The sequence below is a fragment of the Desmodus rotundus genome, chromosome 4 (assembly GCF_022682495.2).
Source record: "Desmodus rotundus isolate HL8 chromosome 4, HLdesRot8A.1, whole genome shotgun sequence".
NCBI classification, from domain to species: Eukaryota; Metazoa; Chordata; class Mammalia; order Chiroptera; family Phyllostomidae; genus Desmodus; species Desmodus rotundus.
Genome location: NC_071390.1, coordinates 29,126,766 through 29,151,286, shown reverse-complemented (window position 1 = coordinate 29,151,286; position 24,521 = coordinate 29,126,766). Strand labels below are relative to the sequence as shown.

The following is a 24,521-nucleotide window of genomic DNA, read 5'->3' as shown; positions in this document are numbered from 1 at the left end:
ATTAGCACTGCTGGTGAGGTGAAAAAAATCAAGACACACAGAACATTGTTTTTCTTCCAGTAAATACTGCTGCAGCCCATCCGACACTGCCTGGTTGTGTTCCTCCCCAGCCAAGAGTCCATTATACACGACGTAGTTGCTGGGACTCTTGTTGACTAACTGGCCTCTCTATATTGACCCCTAAGGCTCCACAGAGCCCCACTTGAAATCACTGCTCCTCTTTAAAACATTTAAAAGTTACAAGACTTTTAAAAATGCCCCTAATGCTTTCAGAAGCGACATTGTGTAATAAAATATTTTTGTGACCTTTCTTTACTTTCAGTTAAACTCATGACGCATTCTTTACCAAAATGTGGAGAGGTATGCCAGTTTTTTGTTTGCCAGCATTTTCTTGGCACACATAATAGTACATTCTTGAAGAATATCATGTATCTAAGAGTTAGGAACATTTTTACTCACAAGTAATAAAGAGCTGTGAATTGAAATGTTTTCAGAATACATTTTGAAAATACTCAAAATGATAGTGGAAATGACACCTGTGGTTTCTTTATAAAACAAGGTAGAATGTTTTAATTAGTAACCTTTATTTCCTTTAGGGTTTAATGAAGAAATTCATTCGATGTTCTACACGTGTAACTGTGGGAACTATAAAAAAATTTCTAAGTTTAAAACTAAAACTTCCAAGTTCTTATGAGGTAAGTTAATAATCTTACATTGATCATTTTGATTATTCTGATCTGAAGTGAAATTCTAACAAAGTAAGTAAAAATTAACTGAGTATACATTTAATTTAAATTTGTAGAAACTTTGGTTATTTTCACGTTAAAAATTTAATTCTTAAATGTAACATTCTATTTCTGTAATCTGTATTTTATTTTAACCTTCTGACTAAACATAATAGTAACGCATTTAGTGTTTTATAATCAGAGAAGATATTTAAATAACATTAAGTATTCTCAAAATAAGTATCTCAGTTAAATGGATTCTATTTTTGTTTTTTATGCCAGTATGCTTTATTTAGGGTGTGTCTTGTTTTTTATTTTTAATCTGAAACCTTTGAGATCCATTTTTACCAACTGTTCATCGACTTATTTTTTAAAATATAAAACAATATCAAAAGGGATTTTGTAAATGTAAATTATGTTCCTTTTATTCCCATAGTAGGTGAAGGTAGTACTGTTTACCATTAAGTAAAAGCTAGTGTTTTAATATTGCATCTGCATAAATGCAGTTTACCAATTTCTTTACAGGAGAAAGTGCCCTGATGCTGATCATAGTACAATATCCTTATCTGTCCTAGTACAAAAGGCTTTTTCTGTGGTTTTCAGTAATATTTACTGCCCCCCCCCCTTATTTTGCTGCCCAACATGTAGGGGATGATTTAGTGGAATACCTGAAAGCTGAAAATTCTGTAACAGAATTGCTTATGAATTTATTTTATAGGCGAGATAAAATGAAATTATCTACTTTGTTCTTTTAAACACAAAATGGTATCTGAAAAACATTTCGAAGTCCATATCAGACACCATAAATCATCAAAAGCTCAATATATTTTAGCTATTAATTTGTCTAATACAATTTGAACTATACTCATTTTAGACCTAAGGTTCAAAACTATTCTCTGTCTTACTTACAAACAATTATTTAAAACCCGTTCTTCTTCCCCCTTTCTACCCTTTAAATTTAATTCTGTGAGTTTGCCCTTAATAGCTAGAGAACTAAAATATTCTATGTATAGGGACCTATGATAAACATTTAATTATGCTTTGTTGATTAGTCAGTCATAGTCACATATGGGGGTCGTTTGGTTCCTGCAACACTAGAGCAAAAGTGGGCATTGATAAGTACAACGCTTTTTTGAAGTTTTACGCAAGGTTAAAAGAGGGACCTGTAAATATTAATGCAAGTTGCCAACCAAGCAGAGCAGGGAGACCTAAGAGCCCTGGGAGACACAGGCCAGTGGCATGGTGCTAACTGTGCTGTCAACTTAGCTATAGGTGACTACCAGAAATTCTCATATGCCTCGAAGGCCCCATAAGTCACGTCTCTACATTCATTCATTTGCTCTCTTCAAATATAAACATGAGAGGAAAGTAAGTCCTTCAAATCTTGGGTTGGGAAGGTGAAAGGATTCTGAGAGATGAATATAAAACTGCTTTGAAGAACTGTGAGGTTTCCACAGTGTCTTCTCATTCAGTAAGAGGCAATCACAGAAATGTGTCTAAAATCTCAAAGCTTGCAGAGAGACGTGGATGAGAAAAGTTACATTGCTTTGCAAAATTTTGTGTATGAACTTGAGATACAGGTGGGTGGGACAAGATAAAAAGTGCTTCATGGGACTTATATCTGCTTTAAATAAAAACTGTTCTTTTTAAGTAAATGAATAATATTTCTATTTTAACTATTTGAGTCTTTTTGAAATTTGGAAAAACATGTAAAACACTTACACATTCAAAATTACTTACGTTAATGGGCCTATAACCATTCTTTTTAAAGTTGGATGTGCTGTGCAATGGTGAAATCATGGGGAAGGATCATACTATGGAATTCATCTACATGACAAGATGGCGACTAAGAGGCGAAAACGTAAATTGCTTTTATATTTACTTAAGTGCATATTTAATTATATACTGTTTCATCACTCACATATAACAGTGTTACTTAGAAACTCAAAGAACAAACTAGCTTGGGAAAGAGAAAGAACTGGTTTCTGCTTATTGTTTCTCCCAGCTATACCATGATAATTAGTCCCAAGTACAAGACCAAGGTTTATGTTAAATGTAGTTTTGTTATATTTAAGGTGAGCTTAAAACCCAATTAAAATATATTCAGAGTTATACTGACCTCAAGACAGAGAAGATGGCACTCAACGTTTTTTTTAAAATCTTCCTAAAATATGGGAGCGTTTAACTATATGGAGTAGGGGGTGAGGAGACTGAAGATCGGCCCTGTCTAGTATGTTTAATGGTTGATAATGTATTATTTTTTTGTCATGGTAGAAAGGATGGATAGGGTAAAATCTAGATAAACTTTTTTCAGGTACCTGATTTATATTGAAAGTATAAAATTAGACCGAAGGATAAGTGCGTTTGCAGTGATTTCTGATGCCAGATTAGATTATTGTGCCTTAGGCCCTAAGCAATATGGGAGAAATGATTAAAAGGAAAAAGCTAAGAAATCCGAAAAACCTAAAAGGAGGATTTTATATTTTGAACTGTATCTTTGATTAGGGTTAATTAGAACATTCAAGCATATCTCATCTGAATTATATGTAACATTGATATTAGGGAAATTTTAGGGACTAGGGATTATAAGGCTTGTATGTAGCAGTAAGGAACATAGTAGTAATACTAACAGAAACTCTCATCATAACCTGGTTACATGAATAAACTTTGATTGACTGCAAGGTTAGACTAAATGACTTCCATTTAGCCCTTAAGATTTTGTGGTATGTGGGATAAAAAATGTCATATTTTTAAACTCTATAATTTTAACCTCTCTGTAAGCTAGCTTTTATTATATTTTCTTATGAAAATATAAATTAATTATAAAAACAATCACAAGATTAAGAAATGTAACCTCACACAAAGATAGCTAATACAGAGTCTAGATATAATGAGAGTACAGTGATTCAAAAACAGACTTATATTAAATGTAAACATCTATGGAACTTCTATGAAACCTCAAAATATCTTTTTTGTGTGCCATTCAATTTGTAGGATATTTGGCTATTTTTAAGAAGAAATGTCTTGATGTGATACAATAACGAATGAAGCACCTAGCTTCTTAGTCACAATTTTTTTTTCTATTTGAGTCTCACATGGGTCAAGCTTCCTTGTGAAGCTGAATTATCAAGACCAGGAAGAAAAAATTATGTTTTATTACTAGACACCAACTAGTTGTGTGCCCTTGAACTCAATAAACCTCTCTAGAGCTCTTTTAAAAAACTGATTGTCTTTGTAGCCAGTAAATTACTACTTGCCTTTATATGACATTTCCTAGTTTTTAAATCATGCTGCATACATCACCCTCATTTAATCCTTCCAACTGAAATGTTTCAGGCAGCAGGGACAGATTACAGAAATAGTCATTTCTGTAGTCATAGTTGGGGCCTGGATATTGTAATATTACACATAATATCATATTGACACAATTTTAGCTTTCTTTGGTAGTTCTTTGGGCATTTCAGTATGTGCTTGATACCATCATTATGAATAGGTTTGCCTTAAGTTTGAAGAAATGTAAGTAGTTATCCACTGCAAGACTCTGTTAGCACTCACTGTCCTTCACAAGATTCCCTCCCCAAATGTCACCCACACTTCCATATATTTTAAGGTCAAAGCATGAAGAGCTAATGCATTGAAATTGTTATTAATAGACAATAAATTAAATCAGTCTTTGTTACAATTATGATTTTTGATTACACATTTATGAATAGTTTGAAGTCCTTAGTTGTTTAAGGCATATTTTAACAAAAGTTAGTCAAAAAAACTTCACTATCATATGATTTTTCATTCACGTAGAAACAACCAGTAAATAGAGAAATTACCACATTTTATATTTAGTGCAATAGTAAAGTAATATACCGGCCTGTTTGTTTTTTTTTTTCCAGCATGAAAAACCTGTATTTGTTCCCCTCCTCCAACCTGTTTCTGCCATAGCCTTCCCAATCTCAATCCTTCTGAGACTAGTGGTCCCGATTTTCCAGTCTCTCAAATCAAAATCCCTGAAGTCAACCCTGATTCTTTTTCTTTTATCCATCTTTAGCAAATATGGTGACCTCTACACTATACATATAATACTGTACGGTATACAAGATAATCAGAATCCCATTGTGTCTTACCAGCTTCACTCTACCACCCTGATCCATGCCACCGTCAGCCATCCTCCCGAATTCCTACCAAAGTCTCCTACCTGGGCTGGATACTTCCACTCCTGCTGCCACCTGTTTCCCCCTCCTATCTTCCTCCAGTGCAGGAGTTAGAACATATCAGAACATGTCACTTCTCTGCTTTGAACTCTCCAGTAACATCCAGTAGCATGTAGACAAAAGCCAAAATCCTTCCAGGGACCTATAGATACAGGCCCACATGATTTTCCCCAGACACCTCTCTGATCTTACCCTTTCTCTCTCCCTCTGGCTCCCTGTACTCTGGCCTCACTGGCCTCTGTGTTTACTGTGGCCAGGCTCTCTCTGGCCTCCCCAAGTGTCACCTAACTTGCTCCCCTTACCCCTTCACTCAGAGAGTTTTGCATCTACATCACCACCTCAGTGAGGCCCCCAACTTTGCTTAATATTACAATTCCCTCTCCCACTCTGGCACTCTTAATCTTTAAAAATCAAAATTTTAGCACAGGCAGGTGTGGCTCAGTGGATTGAGTGCTGGCCTGCGAACCAAAAAGTAGAAAGTTCGGTTCCCAGTCAGGGCACATGCCTGGGTTGTGGGCCAGGTCCCCAGTAGGGGGTGCACGAGGGGCAACCACACAATGATGTTTCTCTTCTTCTCTTTCTCCCTCCCTTCCCCTCTCTCTAAAAATAAATATTTTTAAATAAAATATTTTTTTAAAATTTATATGTGTATATATATTTATTCATTCCTGGGCATTGTATTTTATTTTAAAATAAAAATAAATTTAATGAATTTATTGGGGTGACATTGGTTAATTAAATTATATAGGTTTCAGGTGTACAGTTCTAAATACATCATCTGTATATTGTACAGAGTGTTCACCGCTCCAAGTCAAGTCTCTTTCATCAGCATTTATCCCCCCTTTACTCTCTTCTACCTCTCCTCACTCCATTTGCCTTTGGTAATCACCATGCTGTTGCCTGTGTCTGTGAAGTTTTTCTTTTCCCTTTGCTTAATCCCTTCACCGTTTTCACCCAGTCCCCTAGCCCCCTCCCTCTTAAGGAGGCCCCTATTTTGTGCCTTCCATGGTATTTGATACCATCTGATGTACTGTGCCTCTTATTTATGTTTATTGTTTGTCCTCCAACTAAAATGTAGTATGACGGCAGGGTCATATTTGTTAACTGCTGAGTCTCAGCACCGAGAGCAGTGCCTAATACAGATGTTCAATAAATAGTTGAAGAGTAAATTGATGAAAATTTTCTCTTATAAGGTAATAGTTATATAAAATATACCCTAAAGGTTATTCCATTCAGAAATTGAATCTCAGTTTCTCAGTTGATTTTATTAAACAAATTTAAAATTATTGCACTTGTTCCAATTAATTATGAGTTATAATAGTAGTAATTAATGAATTCTGACCATTGAAATGAATGGACAAATTAGCAATAAAACAATCATTTCTTAATAAAACCCTACTAGCAGTCACATACTTTCCCATCTCTACCCTCCATTGCTAGCAAGATGCCAGGTGTCTGAAAACTCACAGTACTTTACCCTCTGGCTGACTGGCTCTGCCTAGGGCTGAGGACAGCTTCTCTCCTAAACGAATATCCACCTTGTGGTTCTCTCACTTGCTTTTAGTACATTTTTATATTGAACATTTCAGTCCACCAGGATTTGTTTGTTTATACACACATACCTATAACAAGGCTAAGACTCTAACTTAATCTAGGGTTTTTTTGCCAGAAATATGATTTATTGAATAATCTATAATTTTCCTCATCATTTAGAGATGTCACTATTATTTGTGCATATGTATCTACATGTATTTGTATACACACACAGATATGTGTGTACCCTCATATATGTATTTGTGTGTGTGTGTATTTTTTTTCATTCCTGGGCATTGTATTTTGTTTTTCTGAACGGTTCTTATTTCTACACCAGCGTTACTCATTATATAGCTTATAAAAGTCTGATCACATAACACCTCTATCTAAAACCTCTCCAATTACCCATTTCCTTTGGGATATATTTGAATACAGTCCAAACTAACCTACAAGGCAAACAATTGGGCCTTCTTGGTTACTTTATGCTGTGTTTTATTATCTATTAGGGCAAAGCTGCTTCTTATTCTTTTCAAAATTGTGTTTTTTCCCATTTATTTTTTCAGATGAGCTTGAGAATAGGATTATGATTGCCATTGGATTAAACTTCTAGGTTGATTTGGCTAGAATTGACATCTTTGCAGTTTTTCATTCTGTTCAGTGTGGTGGGGTATCTCCTCACACGTTCTACCGTCTTCTCTGTCTCTAAATAGACAGTTAATGTTGGATGCCACCTCTGCCCCTCCAAGTCTTTTGCCTCAGGCAAGGACACTTCATACTCAGATCACCTCTACACCTTGGCCTGTTTGTTGGGTCCTAGGAAGAATCTCAGAAATCAATTTTGCTTCCATTTCTCCAGAGCGAGACACAGCTCCTGTACTGTCTAGCACCATGCCTCTCCTTTAGCCTGGGGCAGCTCTACTTCAAGTTCAGCCTATTTTTTATGTCCCTGCTCTTTCTGGATCTTTGGCTTCATTGTGATTCATTTTTTAAAAGATTTTTATCTTCAGAAATCAAATATCTGGTCAATCTTAGCTTACTCTCAGAAATTTTTCAGTTCATAACAATACTGCAGCCTCAAGATTGTTATACTCAAGATTGTTATCCACAAGATTGGCTTATTAATATTGGTTCATCTTTTGCTTATTAGTGGGATAAAATATACCTTTAAAAAGAAACAGTGCTTGTCTATGTGACTACAAATCACCTGGGGATCTTGGTAAAATAATAGATTCCGATTCAGTAGGTTGGGGGTAGGGACCAAGAATCTGCATTTTTAACAATTTCCCAGGGGGTGCCAGTGCATCTGACCTTTGGACCATCCTTTGAGTAATAGGGTTTTCAAGATGTTGTCCGTGACCAGTGGCTTGCCCTGTGGCTTCCATGTCTATGAATTCAGAGTGTAGAATTATAGAATTAGATCTCAGTTTAGAAGGGACTTAGTTATCAAGGGACTTGATAACTACCAAACATGGATCCTGTTTATATCTATGCAGTGTTCATCACATTTTTTGAGACATAAATATAATTATATGTATTGTTCTGCAACTTCTCATTTCATAATGTCTCGCAGAGAATCAGTAAAATTTGAAATAAGTCTTTGTAATGAGTTGATAACATTCTGTTTGTGTGGCTGTAGTATAATTTGATTAACACACACCTCTTTGGTTTTCTGATATTACAGGCAGTGAGATAGAATTCCAGTACATACATCTTTTTGCACTTGTGCAAGTATACTCATTGGCTAGATTCCAGATACGGATTTACAACAGAGTATGCGTATTTTAAATTTTGATAGGTACTGACAGATTGTCTTCTAAAAAGGTTTTAGTTTTAGCAATTTATAATCACACCAATAATGTATAAAAGTGTCCATTTTCTGATGTCCTCACCAATAATGATATTACCAGTTTTGTATTTCTTCTGAGAGGTTTCTTTTCATATCCATTGCCGTGTTATGTTTTACGTGTAATGTTTGTCTCTTACTGACTTCTAGGAGCTCCTAATGTATTCTGGATGTTAATCTTTTGTTATATATGTTGCAGCTATTTTCCTCCCACTTGTGTCCTGCTTTCTAGTTGTTGACTCAGTTTTTTGATCCTTAAAATTTAGGAAACACTAGCTATCTTGAAAAATTTTAGTAAGAATTATTAAGATATTATAAAGCACTTAGCAGTGTGCCTGGCATAATAAATGTTATTAATAGCTTATGTATGTTAGCTTTTATTATTATAATTCCTCTTACACTTAGTCTTATCCAAGAGCTTACTGTTAATATCTCTGTTCAAGCCTTAGTTTTCACCACAAACTCACGTTCTTCCTGCTCCTCTTTTCTTGGGTGGGTTCAGTACCCACTCTCAGTACAGCCCCTCTTTCCCAGATGGTCCTGGTCAGTTTTATCTTCCAGCAACCCTGCCAGTCCATATCTGAAGTCCCTGCAAAGTATGTCTTGCTTTGCTTTATTTGAATTGTCAAGCAGTTTTAGGAAAAGCAAACATCTATCTTGACTGATACCAAAGAAATCAGTGGGGGAAAAATAGTCAGTAAAATTGTCTCTTTCCACCTTAACTCTTTACACTCATTACATGCTATTTGGGACTTAACATAGTTAGACCAAGTTTGAGAGACAAAGAGCGGGAACTCTTCAGAGAGAGAGGGGAAGGTTGCCAAGGAGAGCAGTGCTGGGCGTGTTTTACGGCACGTTGATAAGCCCTGCACAGAAGTGTAAGGACTAACTTTGAGAGGAAAAATTGCTGACATCTTTGGGGAAATGGAAAATTTCTAAAATTTTCTTTAAAAGACTGCCAATATATTTATTTTAATTATTGCTTACTTAAGTATTCTTTCAAACTATATCTTTTTAAAAGCTGCTCTGGGATATTATATTTATCCTGGTTAATTTACACCTTCCATTTTTATGTATTTTTTTCCATTTGGAAGATACATGCAATGTTGAATTCACATATGCATAATTATGTTAGCATAATGTTGAGAAATCAATATTTGGGAATGATTTTTTAATATGGTTAAACTGCTAAAAGTTAGTTTACAGATGAATTTACTCAGTAGTTTTAAAATATGTTCATTCATTGATTTACTCATAAAACATTTTTCAGTGCTGCTGCATGCCAGCCAGTTCTGGGCCTTAACTCTTAAGATTGCAAATGTAAATAAATTATAGATTCAAGGAGCTCACAATGTGAATATATTAGAATATAATGGAGACTAAGAATCTAACCTGAACAATGTAAAGAAGAGAATCAGAAACAGAAAATGGATCCCTTACAGGCTGAGGCAACTTGCACGTCCCTGTCGGAGTGCTGATGTCCTTCCATAGTGACACTTTCAGGAGGCGGTTGAAGAGGAAATCTGGAAGAGATTACTTACAGGAAGGGATAGAGTAAACAGGGTACCGAAGAGGGGAGGGTTTTCCCAGGACTTAGTATTCGAAGAGGATATGGAGAGGATATGGCTACCATTTTGGTAAAATATTTGCAGAATATTAGCAAAACTCTTACTTAGATACTAAAATTACTTCAAGCTAAATTTTACCAGTCACTAAGTTCTTAAAATCAATTTTTAAAAAAACAACTACCATATTTTGGAAAGTGTTTACTTAAAATTAATCATGTTGACTCATGTTTAACGTTAAAATATTTTAAATTATCAGTTTTAAATATGTATCCAGTTGTGGATGCCTCTTATCTGATGAGTTCATCTCCTCCGCAGTTTCGGTGTCTGAACTGCTCAGCTTCGCAAGTCTGCCCTCAGGATGGCCCTTTGTATCAGGTAAGAGGCACTCACCACGGGTACATGTGGCCCCAGGACGCTGCCCCGAGGGGACTGCTTCCACCCCACACTCAGGGGCCTAAGATGTGTAACTTTGGGAAACAAACACTTGAGCTGCAAAACTTCTTTTCAAAATAAGTCCCCAAAGATTTCCATTATTTTAGTGCTCTTGAAATAGCTATTTAATTTTACTAAACTAAAAATGAAATTATAAATGTTAAGGCCATAGTTTATGGGTTAGGAATTTTTAATAATTACCAGTTTTATCCCTTGAGAAATCTCTGCTCCATATTGGATCTCTGCTCCATGCTAAATACTTCTTTGTGTGTTATTTTTGAAAATACTAAATTATTTACCCACAAGTGAAAGATAAAATGCCAGATGAGGTGAAGCTGAATAATGGCAGCAGCTAAATGTAATTACGAACTTACTTACTAGGCCCTGCCCTAAGTACTTTACTGAGTTACTGCTTTTAATACAGAATGATAGTGACCGAATTCAATAATGCACTGGGAAAATTTGAACATGCATCTGAGGAAAGTTTATCTCATAAAAATACATACTAAAAGTTTGGAAAACAGAAAAGACTAAAGGTAGGATAGTAAGAATTACTGTCCATAGATGATCTGTGATCAGCCTTAATCTGTGGATGAATCATAGCATTTCTTTAAAATCCTCATTGTTTGGAATATTACTCAGCCATAAGAAAAGAACAAAATATTACCATTTGCAACAGCACAGATAGACCTAGAGGGTATTATGCTCAGTGCACAAGTTAGTCAGAAAAAGACAAAACCATATGATCTCACGTGTGTAGAATCTAAAGACCAATGTAAATGAACAAACAAAACAGAAATAGACTCATAGACACAGAGACCGAATTGGTGACTGGCAGAGGTCAGGGGGGTTAGGGGATTGGGTGAAAGAGGTGAAGGGATTGAGAGGTATGAATTGGTAGTTACAGAACAGTCACAGGGATATAAAGTACAGCATAGAGAATATAATCAGTAATAACATTGTAATAACTACGTATGGTGCCAGGTGGGGACTGGAAATATCGGGAGAACACCTTGTAAAGTATGTGATTGTCTAACCACTATGCTCTACTGAAATGAATATAATATTGAATGTAAATTGTAATTGAAAAGATTTCTTAAAGAACAGAAAGAAAGCAAAATAATTTGTACTTCATGGTCATACCCTGGAATTTGCACATCTTAAAACTGCTTTCAAAATTTGGGGGGGAAAGGGGATATATTTTGTTTTTATTCTAAACGTTATAAATACACTTTTTGAAAGTTGAGTTCTTAATAACACTGTGCTGAGGCATCCCTGCTTCTTTTGGAAATGTAAAAATAGAACAACTTTCTTGGAGTCCACTTTCCTGTGTGAGAGTATTTAGCAAGAAGGCTTTTAAAATGTGTATGCTGTTTGAACCAGCAGTTCCCCTTCGAGGACCCAGTCTGGGACTGGTGGGTGAGGAGGGGTGCAGGGACTAGACTGTATAGATCCTTGGGTCAAAATTGATTTGTAATAGCAGAAAAGGGGGGGAAGAATAAAGTGAAAAGAACAACAAAAGAGATTGGTTTGATAACTTATAATTCACTTATGTAAAGGCATTATGCACAGCCTTTAAAAATGATCATATTAAGTAGTATAGAAATAAATTTATTTTTAAATGGACAAAATTATTTACCAAACAATATATGTAGCATGATTGCAGTTTTGAAAGACAAATAAGTACGTAGACAAAAAGATTAGAAGGATATAAACTAAAATAATTATGGTAGTTATCTTTGGGTGGTGTCGTTTTAAATGATGGTCCTTTTTTCGTGTGTGTGCGCTTTTCTGTATTCTCCAAATCTACAGTAAAGCCAAGTTATTTTTATGATAAATAACTTGTTTTTTAAGAAAAACAGTACGCCAGTGTTAATTTTAGGATTTTCTAACATCCCATTTGAAGTATATGCTTTGGAAGTATCTATTCTTTATTTTAGAACCTCATGAGACCGAGGCCTAGCAGCAACTCCACGAAAGGGAGGTTCAGTCGGCGCGGTCACTTAACCACACCAGGAGGAGTGATGCGCTGTGTTTCCTTGTATCAGAAAGCAAACTGCAATGCAAATAGAACTTGAAGTTCGTCTTAATTTCCAGTACTGTAACACATGTCAATAAAAGTATTAAGCTTCATATGTTGCCATAGAACAAACAAACACAAATGGTTACTTGGAGAGGCAAACAAAACCATTTTTGGCCCAAAACTGAGAAAACCTCAAGCACTTAACCAAGCCATTTTATTGTACTTCCCTTTCTACCTTCATGCTGGTAAAATCAGTGATGGAATTTTCTATATATTTTGAACAAATTCTAGGACAAATGACTTAACTATTTGCAGAGAGAGTGCAGATTTAGCAATCAGGAGTGGAAAACAAAGGTAGAAGATTATTGATAAAGGGCAAGCTGTGGGCTGGGCTCTGGTAGGATTGGAAGCAGTGAAGTCAGGGTTGGATGTCTAGGCTGCAGTCCCCAAATCTGGCTGAGCTTCAGAAAACCCAGGGAATTTTATAAAATGCAGATTTCTGTGCCCCACTCCCAGCTACTCTGATTCAGGGAGAACAAAATAAAGTTTAAAATAAAAACAAGCAAACAAAATTTACACCAAAATCAGTTTAGAGCATGGAAACCCTGAGACATGTCCATGACTTTTACGCCAGCTCCTAGAAAACTGGGAGTGGTACCACCTTATTTCTTCAGCTGGGAGGAGCCAGTCCGAGGAATCTCATTGCCACCCTCCAGTACCATCCTGGGCTGAACGGTAAAAGAGGTTCCAACACTGAGTTTTCTCAGTGTGTAACATGCTTATGATAAGTAATGAAGTGGTCATTTTCAGGATTGCAGAATCTCAGCTATCCCTTTCATTCATATGAAGAAAATGGTTCTCTGTCCTGGATTTTTACATTCACCCACACTGAGATGAAGGAGAAACAGTCAATGGCCATTTCAGTCCTTTCTTGGTTTCATAAAAGTAGCTCCTCAAAATTTCACTTTAAAAGGAGGAATCTGCAGCTTGAAGAAGAGGAAGACAATTGGCACTCCAGACCCTTTCTGACTTGGGCTCTATACATGTGGTAAAACAGAGGGTAAAAGCAGACCCACAAGTAGCAGTGTAGCCTATACCATTTGTCTACAGGAAGCTGTTTCCTCTCTAGTGCCATATGTTGTTGTGTGACTTTTTTCTTTTAACATAGAAGGACAATCTGAACCATTCAAGTATATAAGAATCAAATCTAAATATTTAATAGTATCAACTGATTATTGAAAGGAGGCAGTAAACCTAAGTATTTCATGTAACAGATTAGCTACTTGTTTTTCCTAAAAAGAAAACAGGTGTCAAAACTGATTAAAAAGAACTAGCTTCATAGAGGGAGGTGTCTGTTAATTTGTGACTCAGCGGGCTCTCACGAACAGCAGCTCTGTGGAAATGCAGCCTACAGACTCGCCTTGTTCCGCCCTACGAGGTTAACGATCAAACACACCTTTAAGGAGAGTATTACAGCTTTCAGTCCTCCACAGGCCCTGCCTCTCCCTAAGTGTTCTGTCAGTAGTACTCACCTGTGCAACCAACACGACGTCTCCAGGCCTTCAAACTTGAGCTTTGTTGTATACTACGGAAAACTTTACTGATTCTAGAAAAATAATGGCAATTAAAAATTACAGAGTTTTCATAGATACAACAGAATGGTGGGTACCAGAGGGGAAGTGAGGTGGGGGAGAGCAAATTGGGTAAATGGAGTCAAATACATGGTAATGGAAGGAAACTATAGACTTTGAGTGGTGAGCACGCAATAGAGTATACAGTAGTGAATTATATTATAATGTTATATACCTGAAATTTACATGTCATTAACCAGTGTTACCCCAATAAATTTAATTTCAAATATATAGTTTTAATGTCACCTTGTCATAATCACTAGTATCAGCAAACATTGGAAATTATAACCCCTCATTCTTAAAATCTTTTGTATATAACCTATATTGGTTTTTTTATAAACACAGTCTTATTCATCATCTGTTTTTATTTTATAGTCATACCCCATGGTATTGCAGTATCGACCAAGAATTGATTTCGGTTAGACCAAGGGGCCCAGATCCCACTGAGATGAATCCTGCACTATTTGTTTACTCTGGACAGATTGCACAGCGAACGGTGTGTGGACTAGAGGGACACAACCAGACTTTCAGCATGCAAATAAGGCCATTGTCTGTCTCTAAATTGTCGGTCGCATTTATGTCATTTCTGTTATGAGCAAACCAAGTGCCATTCTGCTACTGAACCACCTGCATAAGTTATTTGCGCTGTCTCCCCGTATGCAAGTCTCGGTTGCGTCAGGGAGATAGGCGCCACGACACAGCCCTCAGCGTTCTGCTTGCCTGTTCCGAGACTGTTCTCATGTTTGATTACACTAGTAATATGGCTTAATCTTTGTGGTGTTGCAGTTTTCACACACTTACTATTTTATTAATTCTTGTTTAAATAGTGTACTGTACAAAAAACTAGTAATTATTATATCTTGAAATTATTTTGTATGGGAAATATATTTAGAAAAGTGGTTTCTGAGCCACTGTCCTGTTCTCAGTAAGATTTTTGTTTGCAAAATAGTTCATCTTTGGGGAAGAATTCCACTTATTCTTTGAGCACATTGTAATTATAGGCATTTTAAGTCATCTGTCAGTGTAGTCTACCAATTGCACAAGGCGGGCACGTTAGCCCTGCAGACTGAAAATGTATGTGATTCTTGGAGAACTGAAGTTCAATCCACAATCATTCAGAATGTTGGCAGCTGATCACATTTACTTCTAACAAAATTAATGTGTAAGTAAGGTCAGTCTCCTTTCATAATGCCTTATGACTAGAGGGTGCTGCGTCACGAGCCATCGCTGAGTAGCTCATTTTACGGATGCGTCTTTATACCATTGGTCTCATTTAATGAGTACAGTGTTGCTCTTTTTCCTTTGGCCTTAGGTATGTGTCACTGTGGCATGCAGAGGGTTAGGACGACTTTAAATATTAGGATCTTTAGAGCAGATAACATTAGCTATTTTATGGATCTCAAAAGTCTCAAAGCAATTGTAGATTAAAACTATTAGTTACCTATCACATTTCCAAAACATTTGCATACAATAGAATTAATGCAGTGTAGTAAATATGCTAACCAAAATTAATAGTCTGAGGATATTTCATTTTAGATCCGGTAGCATCAGGGGAAATGGGATTACTGTTTTATACATAAGTTCATTAAGGTCAGAGCTGTGATAATGTCCTTGATTTTGCAGTTTTGTTAAGTCTTCCATTCATTTTGAGGTTAGTGTGCAAGTCAAAGAAAGTCTTGTTATCTTAACTTATATGAAGAGCTTCGTTTTAAATGTTTTAAAATTTATAGTTGTTTTCAAAAAACTTCTTTAGAAATTGTTTTATTAATTGCTTCAAAACAAGTTAACCTCTGAAACTTAGGAAAAATATTTTAGAAATCTGACATGAGCACAACCTGTGTGATACACACGTAGTTTTTATACTGTATACATGGTAGATGTGCTACATTTTCCAGTAAAATGTATCACAAATTAATGCCTTCTGACTCTCAAAATGCTCCTTAGAAATAAAACATTGTACAACTCTAAGAAATGCATACAAAATACAGCTAAATCTTGATGCATTTCACAGTATAAAAGGCTGAAATATCATAATTCTCTTTTCCACATCTCTTTTCCACATATCTTTGTTTCAAGTCAAAAAGTCCACATTAAATTTTCTGTTGTTTTTTGTTCTGGCTTATGTGAAAAAGGTTATAGCAATTTCATTGTGTGTGTGCTTGGAAGGGCTCACAAGCAGAGTTTAAAAGGCAGATTTTTTGTTCAAAATCTTCAAAAATGGTTGGAATAGACTATTACCATCACACTCAACCAAAAACTAAATTTACTCTTTAGCTACAGAAATTATTTTATCCTGTGAAATCTAATCCCCTACATCCCTAAGAAATTTTGAAATTTATTATTAATTTGTGACATCTATACCAGTGATTAAAGTGATGTTTTTTACACATGGAAGTTAACTTTAGTTGACTTAATGCAAAATGCATTGAGAGTGCATTTTTTAAACTACTAATGAGACTTGGGTGTTTTCAGGTCCCTAGCCAAAACATACAACCTTAAGTGAATTTTATATATACAGTCTCTTTAAATTTGTCCCATTGCTTCATCGTATATAATTTCACTATTTTCCAAGGAAATACAGGGTGTGGCACAAATAATGCCCCTTTTTATTACAAAATCTTTTATTACAAAATCATAAGCATGTAATTCTGTAACATAACAATATCACACTCAAGCACACCATATGACATTTTAGGTGAAATGGTCAAATTAAAACTATAAATTATTACACTCATGTTATTACCTACTGACCACACTCAAGCAGGCCTTACTTCTGCCAGACCCTGTATATAGGAAGCATTTATGGAATTTAGAATAGTTTTAGTGTATTAACATTTTTACTGAGATGCAATGGAATATGTGCCAAAACATGTGAAAACCCAACATAAAGGACATCATTTGTCATTTGGGGGAAGGTACACATTTTATGGTGGTCCTGAATAATACGATACTACTACTGGAACCACAGTTCTTCAACTGACCTCTTTTGATATATTCAACTATGATTTTCTAAGTATGGGACCTCTTTCATATCCAGTAATACACTAAATCCCCAGCTAATTGTTCCCTAAGTTCGGTTGTGGAATTTGCAAGAAACCAGGTATAGAAAAAATACACCGACAACTTTTGTGGTTAGTTTTATAAACTTAGGGTGCTAGTAAAATACTCTTTATATAAATAACCTACAGGAATAATCATCTAAATCTGCAAAATTAGAGAAGAAATAAAACAAGTTTTTGTTTAATGTGTTGTTTCTTAAGTAAGAAACTGAAAGAATTTTACTTCCATAAAAGATTTTGTAATCTGTTTTCTCTGCCTTAGATATCATATTAGTAAAAGGGTCAAGGAACCTTGGACACCAAGGCCTGTTATTTACAGACATCACTTTAACTGAAGTAAATCTCATCCGTTAATAGAAAAATCAGAATATGGCCTTTTCTCGAGATTAACAAAATGCTTTCAAGAAGTACAAATGAAACTAAAAAGCTCATTAATGAGGTAATATTAGCCCATTCAATCTGGGGTACAGCTGTCTTGGGTGATGTCTTCTATCTACTTTTAGAAAAGTATGTTATTTCATTATTCATTGAAAATCTGTCCCATACTAATATGCCACATTTTATAAATGTAATGATTTTGCTCAACTGTATTATACTCAAATGTAATCTAAATTTAAATGATTCTTTAGGAGAAAAAAGTGTGTTATGTAATATTATGAACTGTTTAGCTTTATTGAAATATTTAAGAGAAAGTGCCTCATTGCAGCTGTGCATCCTGTCTTCGATTTACTGCGTACATTTGATTTATCAGTGCCTGTCTCCTATGAACGGCTTCGTACCTGAATAGGCACTTGGAAGTTAATCACTTTTTAAAAGATTTTCATAAGGAAATACATATCACCAAAGACATTTTACTGCTAATTAATAATGATGTTGGAGAGGCGGTCTTAACAGTTTGGAGGTTGGAAATTTTAGATTGCAATTTAATTTTACATTAGGCAATAACTGAGTAATTGCTAAGTTATCACCAAAGAAAGGCTTTAAAGTGAATTTTCATGGTGAGATTAATCAAATAGAGGTTTTTCTTGTAATTAGCAGAGCACACTTTTTTTCAAATATGCTTCTTGTTTTCCAGCGCTATTTGACAGATCTTGGGAAATCTCAAAGGTGAGAAAGAGATAAACATAGCAAACAGCCTTTCTCTGGACAAAAAGTGGGAGAAGGACATACTTTGAAAAGCAAATTGAAATGCAGATTTTAAATTCTAGTTTGAGAAGCTTTTTATTCCATGGAGGCAGTAGAAACAAACATTACATTTATTTGGTTCCTGGGTTCTTAATAATATGAGAAATTTTATTAAAGACAGACTTTGGTAAGAGTGCTCACATGCTTACTTGTATAGAAAATACTATATTCTGTTGGACTCACGTACATAAATGCTTTTCTTTTATTCAAAAGCAAAATTTTCATAAAGGCCTGTTTTAAGTCCCTGTCCTGTTTTTCAGTGATTATTGTTACTAGAATTCAGCCACACAGCCAAATCTGGCAAAATGGGTCTCATATCCAGAGCATCTGTACATCTCGTTGGACACTCCCCTTACACCACTCTCCTTGGGAGTCATGCCATGGGCCACCTTAAAGATAGAGCTCGCACCGTGAACTCCTTCGGATAGGCCACTGCGTTAACCTCCTCAGAGAAGATAGAAATGGGTGGACTCTGTCACGTACTGTGGTTTGTCATAAGGCATTTCCCAGCAGGCGAAGTAAGCTTTACACATTAAAATATTGGTTGTAGGAGAATTGCAAAAATGAATGAGTTTGCCATAACTTTAATTTTCTGGATTAGAAACAGAAAAACATGAAATGCTATTGTTATTTTAAGATATATATCTCTACAATAAGGAACATGTCTGCCACATCTGGCTTATTAATGATTGAAAAATATTAAATATACCAGAGACTCTGAAACCCTTTGAAAGCACAACATAACCAACCAATTCTGGATTTACTTGATATATCTAGTTCAGTAATATTTTGATGGAAAAACATCAGAAAAAGTTCATTAAAATGTACTTAAATATATATTACAAGGTTTTCACAGGTTTTTTTCCTTACCACAGTGGCATTTTCCCAATAATTCAAAAGTGATTCTCTTCCTAGTGTAACATAGTTTTAAAAAATAGTGTGTTATTTGCTATTCTTACTATGCTTTCTAACGATGAAAATGCTTGAGCACTTCCATTTTAGAAAGTTACGAAATTAAAAATAATTTTAAATGCTCATTAAAATGTGTCCGTATACCTGTTATGCCCCTTTTTCTAGGCTCCAACACTGAGACGTTGTTCAGGTTGCTTTTTAATTTTAACTACCTTTAAACCTAGAGTCGAGTGCGACTGATACGTTAATTACTGGGTCTAGTTCTCTTCCATCCTTCAGAGCTTCGTGGGATAAGAAGCTAACCTAGTACAGATGAAGATTAAGTGTTTCTGGGCCTCGTAGAGACAGTGAACAGATTATTTATCCACAGACTTCTCGTCAGTCCACTGGAGCAGGAGTTCTACGCGTTAGCAGTGTGATGGGATCAGACGGATAGTGTGCGGGGTCAGTTTCTTTTGCTGTATTTTTTAGAGTGGGGATGGGGCCTAAGTGTCCTTATGAAGCGGTGGTCACGACAAGAGCCTGGAAGGGGCACCCGTGTCCTGCTCGGCCCTGCAGCAGGCAGCACAACAGCGAGCACCAGTGCTCAACAGAGTAGCCCTCACGCCACACAGAACCATCACGGAATATACTGTACAGTTGTGTTGCTGGTTTTCCTTTGAAATATAAACTGTTTTAAGCTTTTTTTGTCAAAAGTGGTAACATCTTAATACAAATAAAAACCTTTTTGTGGTTGTAAGATTTCGCTTATAAATCATTCAAATTGAAGTGAAAGATTACCAGGTCATTGTTAATGACTTAGTCTATTAAGAATATATGTATTTTTGTAAAGGAAGAGCACTTGTAGATATTTAATCAGTACAAGATATATGTCTGTTTTGCAGAAATAAAATGCTGCTTAGAGATTCTCTTTAAATATTTTTTATTTTTGTGCTCAAATGTATTTTCTGTTGGTCTCTGGAATGTTCTGTACAAGCTGTATGGTCGTACTGTTGGGCTAGATAACTTCTGTTTTTTAAAATCTGGACGTAGCCACGTATACTTGACCATGTTAAAAATAGTATCTTTGTTATTAAAAAATTGATTGCATAATTTATTGTCTATCATCCTTAATAGTTGTAGACTGTAATCTCCATTTAAAAGTATCCATTAGTTATTACTGTAGCAAATTTTATTGAGATTTGAGTTTTTGAGATTATAAACATTTTCTAAAGCATTTGAGCAGTTTAAGATGGCAGGGCCCCTCAAATAGCACTTTGAGTGTCGAGAACAGGCTTTACAACAGGTTCTTACTTTGTTAGATTGAGTCGCATCCAGATAACCTCCTGGCTGTGACTGGGTGTCAGAGAAAGGCCCAAGAGGACTGCAAGGTTACTTTCTTTAGCCAGTTAGACAGCGACTCTGTTTTGTCAGCGCCTCGCCGCACACTTGCCTTAGGAATTCTCGGCGGGCTAAGTACGACTTCCGAGTCAAGAGGGTAGCGGTGATTCATCTCTCTGCCTGTTGTGCCTTAGATGCCCGAAGCTTTGTCTTATACTAGTGGTGCCGACCTGTCCAGACTTTCTCCCTTTGCGGTAACACTCAGCACCTTTATCACAGCCGCAGTAATTGATGTTTGTTGGTCCACCTGTTAGGTAATGAGCTTTCAGAGGGATATTGACAGTGTGGTGTATCCCCGCCTTCACAGGACACGTTTGCATAGTAACTGGCATCCATGAAACCAGTGGAAGAATCCAGATTTCAGAAAGCAGAGGCAACACCGGCAGTCGTCTCTAACAAGTCTCCTGATGTCGTGCCTCTTCTCAAAAGCGCATCCATCATATTGGATTAGGGCCCCACCCTTATGACCTCACTTGAAGGTTATATCTCAAATTCAAGTCACATATAAGGGAGTTTATAGGTTAAGCAAATGAATTTGGGAGGACACTATTCAGTTCCTGACACCCATGGGGTGCCCCACAGACCTGGGTTCGAGAGCAGGTCATTCTGTTGCATAACCAGGCAATTAACCTGACTGAGTCTGTTTCCTCCTTGGTGGGGCAGGACCAGGAACAGCTTACCCACAGGTGTGTGGAGGAGTGTGATGCCGCAGGAAGTGCCCAGAGGGATGCTGGTGGAACAGCAAAGGACAGCACAATTGTTTCCGTCCCTTCCAGTTGCAGCCCAAGGTTACACCAGTGTTCTCCGATTTGCTGTGAGCTAAAATACTGTCAAATAACTCCAGTTCTGCTTTCCTAGAGCTATTCCACTCATGTGGCAGCTCATAAAACTCATTCCCACTGAATGTGCTAATACAGAAATGACCCAGCACAGGGTCTAACACATAGTAGGCTCTTTTACAAGATGCTTCCCTTCCCCCCACACCCATTTAATCATCAGAACACATCTATGAGGCATTCTTAGCCCAATTTCAGTGATGTAAAAGTGAATCTAAATAACTCACCATCACCAGAGAGATAGCTGGGTCCCGACACAGTCCCTTCTTTTTCCAAGGGCGATTCTCTGCTCGGGGTCACTGCCTCCCTCTTTAGCATGGAGCTCCAGAGAAGACTGCTCAGGCCCCCCCGGCCCCTGCAGGCTGGACCGCATGGAGGATAAACACCCGACAGCCAGTGTGTGCCTAAGGCGGCTCCGCACGCATGGCATTCCTGTGGCCAACACACGGCTTTGAGCACCCACTGTACACCAGGCGCTGCGCTAGGCTCTGGGGTTGCAGTGGGTGAGGCGGACATTCTACCCTCATGTCAGCGGAGCTTCCAGGATGGGGAAGGACTGAACATGAGACCTACAATAAATATGTAATGCAAAGAACAGCGAGGGTTCTGAAGAAAATAAATTCTGTGAGACAGAATCGTAGGTCCAAGCTTTTCCGAGAAAATTATATTTAAGCAGAGAGATGGAAGAGAAGCTGCAACTACTCAGGCAAAGAGCCGTGGCAAGAGTCCCGAGAAAGAGCAATTAGAGCTGCAAGTAGCCCAGCCATCCGCAGAGAACCCAGGCGGGGCAGGGCGGGGGGGTGACCAGAGCAAAGGGACACGACTCTGGAGGGGATGCCAGGGGCCCTCTTTGTAGGCACTTTTAGAACCTATTTCCAAGCTTGCATTTTATTCTGAGCCCAACTGAAGGACTGGAATTGCGACTGATATCATCTTGTTATATTTTTCAAAGCGCTCTGGGAGCTTTGTGGAGAGCAGATTGTAAAGAGATGGGGCCTAGACTAGAAATGGGAACAGGTTAAAAGCCAACAGCAGTAGTCCAGGTAAGAATAAACACAAGGTCCCCAACCAGTGTCTCCAGTACTCAGGACGGAAAGAATCAGTCATGGAGAAAAGTGGGTTTCTTTGCACAAATCCTCCCCACCCCAGCCACAAAGTGCCCGCATTCCATGTAACCTCAGTTTTTAGGTCATGGGGGAAGCTTCGATGGGGGTGGGGAATCCAGACTGGAAGGTGGGAAGAAGCCATGGAACTGGAGAGGAGCAGCCACGCCAACACCCACCACTTCCTTAGGAAACCAGGAGGTGGCTGGGCAGAGGGAGGGAGGTGGGGTTGGTTAGGACTAGGTGGGAGAAAGGACCCTGAAAAGCCACCTCTACCAGTCCCCTTCAGGGCCTGCTAATCAGGGCTCTCCACAGAACCTGCTGTCCTGCTGGTTGGAGCCCCAGCTCGCAGGAGAGGCTGCTACACTCCCCTCGAGGCCCAGCCCGTAGCACCTGCTCCCAGAGGTGGTCCCATCCTGCTCTCTCCCCAGAGCCCTTTATACAGCCCTGTCCTACTGCAGGCACTGGAGCCAAACAGGCTTGGGTTCCACCGCTGTTTAACTAAGGGTGGGTACATTATGTAGTCTCTCCTCCACAGTGAATGAGACCCTACTGTAAATGTGACACTGAACTAGCAGAACTCCCGAGATGTAATTAAAACATGTACTTATTTAATTTGTGCCTCTCATAGTCTCCTTCCACTGGATAAAAATGTCAGCAGTCCTGGGACTTTTTCAGCACAAAACACGGTCTCAACTCAGAATTGGAAAGTTCAGTTCAGTATATTAATCAACGTTTCAATATTCATTGCAGGGTTCCACTTCTCCTCTGCTCCTAACTAGGGCCTGATAAAGGGTCACCTCCCTTCCCAAAATAGAGGGAGATGGCTTTCCTCCCTCTCCTCCCCAACCTGGTTTGTGTGGGAGGTGGGGGAGGAGGGGAAACCGAGTGCAGGCCCCGAGTGCTGGGGGTAGGTCTAAGGGCCCCCCGCAAGGAGGAGCTGACTGATGATCCCAGTTCCTTCTCTCTCGCAATCCTTCTGGGTTCTTTGCAGGGTCCCCTCGGGGCCCTTCAACCTCCACTCACTTGCAGGGGCCGTGCCTCTATTTCAGTGGGCTATTCCTGGTGACCCTCACCTTCTGTTCCAGTGGTACAGCCCACAGCCTCTTACTACAGGGGTTTTCTCTCCCCGCAGGCTGCCATCTCAGGCAGGATCCCTTCTAAGTGGCTCCTGGCAGATACTGCAGGTGCCCCATAGGGCCCCCAACAGTCATGCCACAGTGAGCCCCCATCAAAGACGAATCTGTTTCCTGTCAGCTGGGTAGCGCCTCTCTCCCACTGCTGGCCTGATGCCCAGCGTGCAGGCACAGCCTCTGGCCTTTAGATTCCTCTGGGTGTGTTGACTCACGCGCAGGGTGTCCCCAAAGCCACAGGAACACACACCTAGCTCTCCCACTGGAGTTGGTGGAGAGGGCAGCACCTCCACCCCTCTGCCCTGAGGAATGGTGTGCACAGCCCAGCTCACTTGACAGCAGTCCTCTGCATAAGTCCTCCCTCCTTAACCCCTGCAGCATTTCCTTGAAAATGGGATCAGGAGCTCACCAGGCAACCCCCCCAGGGAAGCCTTGGGCATCACGTGACCACTGAGTATGATTGCACTTCTTCTCTAGCTCCCTGTCCCATGGAACAGGGGCTGTCGAGGCTCCCAAGAAAACATGGCTCTCTCTGTGGTCCCCTTGTCCAGAGGCAAGATGACACACCGTCCATGACACCATAGAGCTCCTGGTGGCACAGACAGATGGACAGAGACTCTGTTGTGCCTTGCCGTGCAGTGTCCAACACAAACGGAGGGACTGAGGCCCTGGTGCCAGCCCAGGCCAGACTCTTTCAAGACGGCTGCCGCTGGGAGCCGAGGCCTGGACTGAATGAAGAAAGGCAAAGGGAAGTCCTGTCCGAACCACTCGAGTCCAAGACAACTGCTGATTCCCAGGCACTCCAAGCGAGTGCAGAGCAGGAGGGAAAAAGCAAAACCAGTGTGGCGTTTCGTAGATCCTGCAATGCAGAGGCCTTCCTCTGACCATGGTGTTGGTGCCGGCTCTTCTGGGCTGCTCAGTCCACCCTACCGGCACCAGGCTGCCTTCATTTC

General features: G+C 38.5%; 1 protein-coding gene across 5 annotated transcripts in view; it reads left to right on the top strand.

Moving 5' to 3' along the window:
• Positions 1-20,208, top strand: part of PCGF5 (polycomb group ring finger 5) — a 112,249-nt gene extending 92,041 nt beyond the window's left edge. For 3 of the 5 annotated variants that reach the window (XM_053923555.2, XM_053923556.2, XM_053923554.2), the window contains exons 7-10: positions 597-695; positions 2,497-2,586; positions 10,190-10,249; positions 14,336-20,208. In XM_053923555.2, the coding sequence (XP_053779530.1) occupies positions 597-695; positions 2,497-2,586; positions 10,190-10,249; positions 14,336-14,383 (297 nt within the window). In that variant the 3' untranslated portion in view covers positions 14,384-20,208. Of the gene's footprint in view, positions 1-596; positions 696-2,496; positions 2,587-10,130; positions 10,152-10,189; positions 10,250-14,335 lie in introns of those variants that run through there. The other 2 variants (XM_053923557.2, XM_053923558.2) reach the window with 2 other exon arrangements.
• Positions 20,209-24,521: the final 4,313 nt, after the last annotated feature.